At 48.5% G+C, this 8,242-nt stretch overlaps 3 protein-coding genes across 3 annotated transcripts; all 3 read left to right on the top strand.

Moving 5' to 3' along the window:
* Positions 1–111: 111 nt before the first annotated feature.
* On the top strand, positions 112–3,205 carry EMWEY_00051740 (strictosidine synthase domain-containing protein, putative; the record flags this gene model as incomplete). Its single annotated transcript, XM_013479748.1, has 8 exons — positions 112–446; positions 681–745; positions 1,053–1,195; positions 1,428–1,678; positions 1,907–2,063; positions 2,381–2,513; positions 2,778–2,991; positions 3,122–3,205. Coding segments are annotated over 8 exons (1,382 nt in total), but the record flags the coding sequence as incomplete, so codon positions are not given.
* Positions 3,206–4,240: 1,035 nt separating this feature from the next.
* EMWEY_00051730 (hypothetical protein) lies at positions 4,241–5,050 on the top strand (the record flags this gene model as incomplete). Its single annotated transcript, XM_013479747.1, has 3 exons — positions 4,241–4,311; positions 4,533–4,674; positions 5,027–5,050. 3 exons carry the CDS (start codon positions 4,241–4,243, stop codon positions 5,048–5,050), a joined length of 237 nt encoding a protein of 78 aa, XP_013335201.1.
* Positions 5,051–5,067: 17 nt separating this feature from the next.
* Positions 5,068–6,840, top strand: EMWEY_00051720 (Sterol 24-C-methyltransferase, related; the record flags this gene model as incomplete). Its single annotated transcript, XM_013479746.1, has 6 exons — positions 5,068–5,164; positions 5,362–5,392; positions 5,539–5,621; positions 5,799–6,079; positions 6,343–6,506; positions 6,639–6,840. The coding sequence occupies 6 exons, from the start codon at positions 5,068–5,070 to the stop codon at positions 6,838–6,840; spliced, it is 858 nt and encodes a 285-aa protein (XP_013335200.1).
* Between the last annotated feature and the right edge of the window lie 1,402 nt (positions 6,841–8,242).

Genomic DNA, 8,242 nt, shown 5'->3' with positions numbered 1-8,242 from the left:
TATATATATATATATATATATATATATATATCCCGTTCACCTTTCTTTTGTGTGTGTGTTTCTGGCACTTCCTTTCCTAGTGTGCTTTGGTTTTTTGCCATTTTTGTGCAGGTTCTCATCATGGCACTGCATGTTCTGCTGAGCGGCAACGCCGAGAGTCGACGCGCTGTTCTCGTCCTTTGGGTCTGCAGTTTGCGTCAACCCCTAAAAAAGAAGACAAAAGTTTTAATTTAATTGTTTGTGACGGCTGGAGAGGGCTGCTGCAAGTCGTCGTGCCATCAGCGAGGCAACGCGAACTCGGGACCCCACCACAACCTGCATCAGCAGTTCAGGAACTTCTGAAAGGCAGCGGCTCTGCTCAGGTGTATATACCCAATGCGGTTACAGAACAAGTACAAGGAAAGTTTTATCTCACAGATTCCTCTAGCCGCAGCGACGCTGGGAGGGTAAGGAGGAGGATGCATCCGGTTGCCTTTAATTCAGCTGTATAGACACCCCAGAACTCGTGAGCACAATGACGGGGGCAGCACTGCACTGCACCCTATTAGACGAACAGAACGGTGCATGCACACCTATACGCCAACATCCATGCACCGGGTTGGGTCGGGGAGGTCATATGGGATAGGTGTGAGGTCTTGGGTCTGCAGCAGGCAGGCTCTGTGGTCTGTGTGTCTGCGCAGTTCGGCCTCATTACGTTTGAAGGGGCGAAGAAGGGCACCGGCCGTCTACTCGCCGTTGATCTCAAGTGCGCATGCGTGCAGCACTGTTACTGTTGCTGCTGTTAGTGCTGTTGCTGCTATTGGCATATTATTGCTGCTCCACGCATGATCGCTCCTGCTGCGCACTATGTTCCTTGGAGTGCTGTAGCTGCAATCAGCGTTGCTGTGCGTTGCTGTCCGACTGCTGCTGCGGCAGCGTTTTGGGGGGGCATCGGTGCTCTGGCGGTTGCTGTCGCTTCTGTTGCTTTTGCTGTATCTACTCTCTCTGCTTGTGCATTTGCCTGTGTCTGATGCTCTGCGTCTGTTGCGTTCTTCTGTTGGGTTCGTGTACAGGACGGACACTGCAGAAGTAGTGGGGAGTGGCATTCCCTTTGCCAACGGGGTGGTGGTGACCTACGACAAGTCGGGTGTTTTTGTTGCTGCATTGAACGCCCGTCAGATTCGATATTATCCTTTCTCCTCCTCTGCGGACTCCAGTGGGTCTTTGGCGTGCCGATTTCTTTTTGGCTGCTGCAGCTGCCCAAAAGAAATTGGCAGATGAAAACTGACCCTGGGGGGAAGGGAAAATTGATCCCTGACTGCTCTGCTCAGCAGCAGGCTTGTGTAGCTCTGAGCATTGGATTCGTCTGTGTTTGCGTGCGGGTCCTTTCGTCTGCTGCTGCAACTATTGCTGCTGCTGGGGTGTGCTGTGGTGGGGTGTACGTACAGCAGGCAGCTTGAAGGAGTGGCGCCCAGTGTTGACACTTCCGATTCCTCCTGACAATCTGACACGAGTTCAAGTTGAAGGCAAGCGGCTGTATGCTGCAGCATCCTTTGGCGCTCCGTTCGTGCCTCCGTTTGTACGGAGCAGCGACTCGGGAGGCCTCCTGCAGCAGCTGCGTTCAGCTGTGTGGACAGCTTGGAGCCGCGCCTTGCGGCCCTACAAGCCATTTCCTCTCTTTGGGGGGGTCCTCTTCCCCGTAAGCAGGATAAGCATCTGCGGGTTGTCTGTACACGGCAATGGTTGAGCTACTTGGGAGGTGTCGCCCGGCATGCACCGGGCTTCTTTGTGTGTTTCCGTATTGCTTGTTGGGTTGGCTTAAAGAAGAGGCTGATAGCCTTGCAGCTCCTTCGGCTCAGAGGAACTGTGGATACACCCGTTGATTCAGCAGGTTTTGCCGTCTGTTTTGTGGGCTGTGTATCTGCAGCTTATGCAACTCCTGCCTAGTTCCTTTTTTGATTTTCTGATTCAAGTTGGCGCTAAGAGAAACAAAAGAGGAGGCCAAGTTGTGCTGTTTGACGGAGAGGGAAAAATACACAAATGGCTTTCCCGTGAGTCGCAAGAGGCCGCTGCTCGTTGTTCATGTCAGCTAAGCCGCATGCGTGTACACACTGCTGCATGCAGTCAGTCATGCATGCACGACTAGCAAGTGTAACGCAGCGCTGTGCTGCAAACTGTACGGAGTCTTTATTTCCTTCCATTGCTGTTGCAGCAGCGGAAGCCACCAAAGTTAAAATGCATCTGAATCTGCTGTTTGAGAGTTTCTTCTGCTTCTGCTGCCACTGCTGCTGCTTCTTGTGTTTGCTGCTTTGATATATGTTACTTACTGGTCCTGTTTCTGCTGTTTGTGCTGCTGCTGCTGCTGCTGCTGTAGTTCCCCCCAAGTGTCGTTACTCTGCAGGGGTCATTCTGCACAAGTGGCCGAACTCAAAGGAAGTGGTGATGTTGGTGGGGGCTTTCAGACCGGAACAGCCACTATGTCAAGTTCACATAGAAAAGTACTTGCAGGCACGGTGGCCGCAGGAGTCAATGCAGTAAAAAGAGAGAGAGCAGCAGCAGAAGCAGCAAAAGCACCTGCAGTGGATCCGGCTGCTTCTTCGGAGTGCATACACACACATACACACTTTAGCTGCTGATTCTTCTTGCCTTCGTTTGGTGAAGACGTTTTGGTGACGCCCTTGAAACGCAGGAAGGCGAAAGGAGGCAGAAAGAGAGGAGAGCATGCGGTAGCCCCAGCTCGGGTGTATAGACACCTCGCTGCACCGCCTCTCCTCTGGTGCTCTGCATACTACTGACAGGTTTTGTGGCGCCCTGCAAGCAGCTGTTTGTGTTGGCCTCGCGGAGGCGCGTAAGGAGGGTCGGGAGCCCCCTTACGGTCTGCAGGCTGATACTGCTCACCAGCCGCAGCAGACCAGCGGAAGCAGCAGCATTTGCTGCAGCTGCAGCTGCGGCTACAGCGGCTGTAGCAGCTGCTGCAGCGGTGCCACGGAGGGCCTGGGCTTCCTGTTGGAGGTTTAAAGAGGGAATATGACTCGTTTGGTTTGTTCAACTTGCCTAATTTGGTGGCAGTTGGAAGAAGAGCGTCTAGATTTTAGGGTCAGTATAGTTTAGCATTTAGGGTTTAGAGTTTTGTTCGATGCAGGTCGTGCGAGCTGAGGATACACCGGACCTCTGCATATCTGAGGCAGCACCAGCGGCAAACACAAGAGGGGACAAACGCTGCTAAGCTCGCTTGCGTTATCACTTCCTTCGTGTAGTGCCTGCACGCTGCTACTTGCAGTGCGCTGGATAGTTATTCCGAAGACCATTGAGGTTATGGTGTCTCTACAAGTGCAGTCAACACGCGAAGGGTCAGGAAGGACGAGGCAGCTGCAGACGCAGCCTGCGTGAGGCTTAGGGGCATACTAGCGTTGCAACGTGGAGTGTAGGGCTTCCCTTTGGGATCTGCTGCAGTGCGTTCTTCTCTTCTGTTGCTGCTTCCGCTGGCCGAAGAGGTAAGAAGAAATGGTCTATGGAGAGGTACAGCACCTGCTGCTGCAGCTGCTTCTGCCGCGTTTTGGGGTCTAGCTGTTTTCAATTCTTCTCCCCAGGAGCTGTAGCTAAGATAAGCTACGTGTAGGCTGACTGGAGCCGTTCGCCGGAGTGTTAAGGGCCTATGATGAAGGGTTTAGATGAGCCTGTTGCTAGTCTGTTTCAATTCCTGTAAAAGCTGCGGCCTTTCCTCATGCTACTCAAGGCAGGACAGAGGGACTACGGTTGCAAAAGCAACAATGTGGTGTACAGAAGCCCCTGAAGACCACTGAATCTACAATAAGCACAGGGAACGATACTACACAGCGGGTGGTGTGGCGGCTTCAGGCGGAATCCTTTAAATTCCGGAATATACAGTAGCCCTGTGGATGCGTGGGGGTCTTATAGTGGCTATAAGCAACTGTGTGTGATGTTTCCAAGGCTACTTTGGCGCTCTACTTCCACGAGTCGCACCGAGCGACCCGTCCGTCAGGTGTCAAAGTCCCTAAAAAGGCATATATGCAATTTATACGTAATACTAAGCGGTTGGGTGAGGAATGAGAGGAGAAGGAAGCGTTCGTCTCGCTCGACGATTCGTTGCGCCCTGGTTAGTGTGTGAGACCCTGCAAACAGGGGGGGCACTGCAGCGACGCAGGCGACTGGCGTGTAGGGCACCACACTTAGAAGAGAAAGACTAATACGCTCTGTTGAAATGAAAACTACCTAATATAAATGATCTAAAAATAATTAAATGACTGGGTGTAAAACCTATGTTTGCCAGCGTGGTGGAGTGGCGAGTGGAGAGGCAAGTGGCTGCCGATGGTCTGTCTGTTTTATGAGGCAATTCTTCCCTCTGTATACGTCACAGGAAATCTGCTTAATTTTTTGTGTACTAATTCAACTCAAGAAAGTACAGCATTTCTAAAACGACAAAAGAAGGGTTTAACAGCGGTGATGTGGAAGGAGGCAGCAGCTGCAGCTCACCGGGTCTCGTCTGACCACCGCTTGCAATGTGCGCACAGCTGAGCGTTGTCGGTGACCAGTGGTGCTCAGCCATTGTTTAAATCGCAAAAACTTCGCATTTCTGTCGACCGTTTGACTCTCTCTTTGACTCTTTTCCGTAGTTTTTCGGATCGCTTCTTTGGGTTGGCCCTTGACCTTCTCATCCGTATCGTTCGTTTGCCAGTGAGTCTGTCTAAGTCCACCTTACGCCGGAATGAGATGTTACACGGTTTAAACACTATGCATATGAGCATTTGATTAGTATTAGCAAACGATAATAAGGAAGACTGGCAGTGACATTCAACCTCAAGCAGAACTGCCGGCTTCGTACCAAGAAACCACAAGGCCGTCAGCTCCTGTGCACTGGAGCACAGCACTTGGCCACATACAGTGGCATGTAACACTAAGAAAAACGTTTTCTGATTATCAGAACTAACGTTGCTGCTGAGGGCAGCATCAGTTATTGCTGTGGGTAACAACAACCCCTGTGGTTTTGTGCTGTGATTGGCTTCTGTTGTTATTGTTACGATTGCAGGGATCGTCCTCCTATAGCGCTTAGCTCAACCATTTTCCACAATGGCAGCTCTTAATTGCGTGTATAGCTCTCCTGAAAACTCGGAGGAAATCAAGAAACGCCAGGAGGCCCTCGACTCGCATCAGTACTCCAAGAATGGTATGCCAACCGTGCAGTGGATGTACACCACGTGCATGCTAGCATGCATGGGGTTTTTTTAGCATATCCAGACAGTTGTAAAAGACAGTTCAGGTATTTTATCTTCGTCTCCGCCATAAGTGAACTTGCTGTCTTTCTTCCCCTGACAGACTCATTTGCTGCTGCTGCTGCTGCTGTTTGTGCCGTTGGCTTAACAGGAATTCTGCGATACGAATTTGTCTTTGGCCGGTGGGCAGCAGAACAGAACTTGTTTGGATGGAGACAGTGAACAGAGTATAATATTATTTGTTTGGTTGTATAAGACCAGCCAACTAATTGCTTTCTTTGTCTTGTTGCGATTGTATTCCTCCATCTGTCTTGTTCTTATGCTGCAGCGGCTATGTCTCCTCTGGGGGTGGCGACACCACAGCAGAAATTCTAGATGAGATTTCTCTTCCCAAGTCGGGAAAGGCAATTGGTGAGCAGCAACAGCATCAGTAGTATCAGCAGCAGCGCAGTAGTAGTAGTAGTAGTAGCAGAAACAGCATTAGTAGTAGTAGTGGTAGTAGTAGTAGCAGCTGCTGCTGCTGCTGTTGCTGGAGGACTAGAGTAAAGGGATTTTGTTGTGTTATCTATGTTGGTTGTGTCTGTGCAGATGTAGGGTGTGGCATTGGAGGGAGCACAGCAGCATTAGCGGACAGATTTGGTGCATCTGTATTGGGTGTAGATTTATCATCAAATATGATTTCTATAGCAGAGACACGTTATCAGCAGAGACCAGACCTAAAATTTCTTGTTGCTGATGCTCTACATATTCCTATTGAACCCAATTCCCTCGATCTTGTCTATAGTAGAGATACTGTGCTGCACTTTGATGTACATGAGAAGAAAATACTCTTTTCTAAGGCTTTTCAGTGGCTAAAACCAGGAGGACAAGTGAGGAAAAAAAGAAAAACAGCAGTACCTATTGCTGTTTCTTCATGCTGTCGTTATTGCTGCCGTCTTTTGATTTGTTGTTCCTGTTTCTCATCCATTGCAGTAATGCATATATAGTGTTTCTGTTGTTTCTGTTGCTGTTACGGTTTTTGTCTTGTATCTATTTGCCTTCTAGCTCTGGTGCTGCTAATATGACGACTTAGCATCTGCATACTAACACTTCTTTTATTTTGTGTTGTGTGGGGTGCGGGGTGCCTGCACAGCTGGTGATAACTGACTACTGCTGCGGCCCCAAGGAGAAGTGGAACAAAGAGTTCAAGAACTATCTGCTTGACAGAGGTTACAAACTCGTGCAGCTTGAGGTGTACAAACAGCTACTGGAGGACGCGGGATTCGAAGTTGTCAAGGCGGTCAATCACACCGAGAGGTAATACCCAAGAAGAGCAATACCCCTCCCCCCGTTTGTTTTATCGTCTTTGTTTGAGTTCCTGCGCAAATTATACCGTGTTGCTGGGCGGTTATATATATACTGCTGGGTTATATTGTGTGGTGCGCCTAGGTGGTTGAAGGCTCTTGATGCAGAGAGTCGACGTTTAGAAGAACAAAAGGAAGAATTCATGCATTTGTTTACGCAAAAAGACTTCCAAGACCTCCGTGATGGCTGGCAAAGCAAGAAGGAAAGAGCAGCAAAAGGGTTGCAGTTCTGGGGTCTCTTCGTTGCTGTGAAGCCTTTGGGAAACATGGATAAGAAGGACAATTAGATCCAACTAGTTTGCCTGATTCGCATGTGGCATTCTTTATTCTCGCAACGTTTAACAAACGACTGGCTAGCTAGCTAGGGAGATAATAGCCAGCTAGCTAGGTAATCCAGCAGCGCATATATCGCATGAAATCCTGCACGAAGTTTCTTTGAGGTTTTATGAGAGAAAAACGGCAGTATTTGCTGACGCCTCACAAATGTTTTAATTTACCAGCACTGAGCAGGTGTCGCCTCCTTACATTGTAATTAAACTTAGCGCAGACTTCTGCTTTTGAGAAACAGTCGCATGGAGGTCTTTATTGCAGCCTTCTGGGCTTCGCCTTTTATAAATGAATGGATCGGAAATGCATATAATTAATACATAGTAGTGTTTATTGTAAGTAATTGTATAGCAGGCATTTTTCATGTCATTACAGTCAAGGTCGTGTGTAATGAACAGCCGGTAGCAGACAGCTGCTCTTCTGCGGAGCTACGTTATGTCATGGGCATAAGCAGGTGGGAGCAAACGTTACAGATGTTATGCATTCTCTAAAAACGACCAGAAGATGTTTATTTGATCAAATAGGACATTTTCGGGTCGTGGTCGTGTGTCACCGAACATATTCGAGTCAGTCCATATTACGGGGCGAACCCATAATAATAGGACTGACTTATAGCCTCACGGTCACCCCTAGGCCTCGTGAAGGCGGACTAGCACTCTTTAACTCATTTGACATCTTTTGTATCTAAAAATTTCCAATATAAGTGTACTTTGTTTCTCCTTTCGTGAAAGGTGGTAGACCTTGGAGGTCTAGCATATGGGCTCTATTGTAGTGCGCGTGCACAACACGTGCGTCAGCCTTAATCAGAGCCGAAACTGCACAAAAGAGTACAAATATAATTTGTGTTGATTACGTTTAGTGGGGCTTTCAATATCCCCCTTTGATTTATTTAACTATGCTTTAAAGGGAAATTCCGTTATGTACGCCGCTGTTAACTTCCTGTCCTAGGGTTCTTGAGTACCGCCACCTGATCATTTTTCTAATGTTACCCACCCACTGGCACTGCAATAGAATAAAAATAAAATTCATAATTTGTAAATTATGTTTTTAAAACTTAAATAAGCAATGCTGCCCGCTGAGCTTATTTCCGTTCTTCGTACCGTGCAAGAAGCAATGCTATTCAACCTTAGCTCTGGGATCCTGGTTTGTTTGTGGTGTGCATGCAGCAGCACCAACTTTCCTCAGCAGATTAAGTTTCGCTTGATAATGTCATGTCATTAATTAAAAAGTAAAGCAACGAAAAAAGACAAAAGAAGCAAGTGACAGAAGTGGGGTTCGAACCCACGCCCTTTCGGACTGCGGCCTAAACGCAGCGCCTTAGACCACTCGGCCATTCTGCCGGGATTCGTGCTTCGTTTTTCA

Source organism: Eimeria maxima, genomic scaffold (genome assembly GCF_000499605.1).
Source record: "Eimeria maxima Weybridge genomic scaffold, Emw_scaff1347, whole genome shotgun sequence".
NCBI lineage: Eukaryota > Apicomplexa > Conoidasida > Eucoccidiorida > Eimeriidae > Eimeria > Eimeria maxima.
This window is presented reverse-complemented; position numbering and strand designations above follow the sequence as displayed.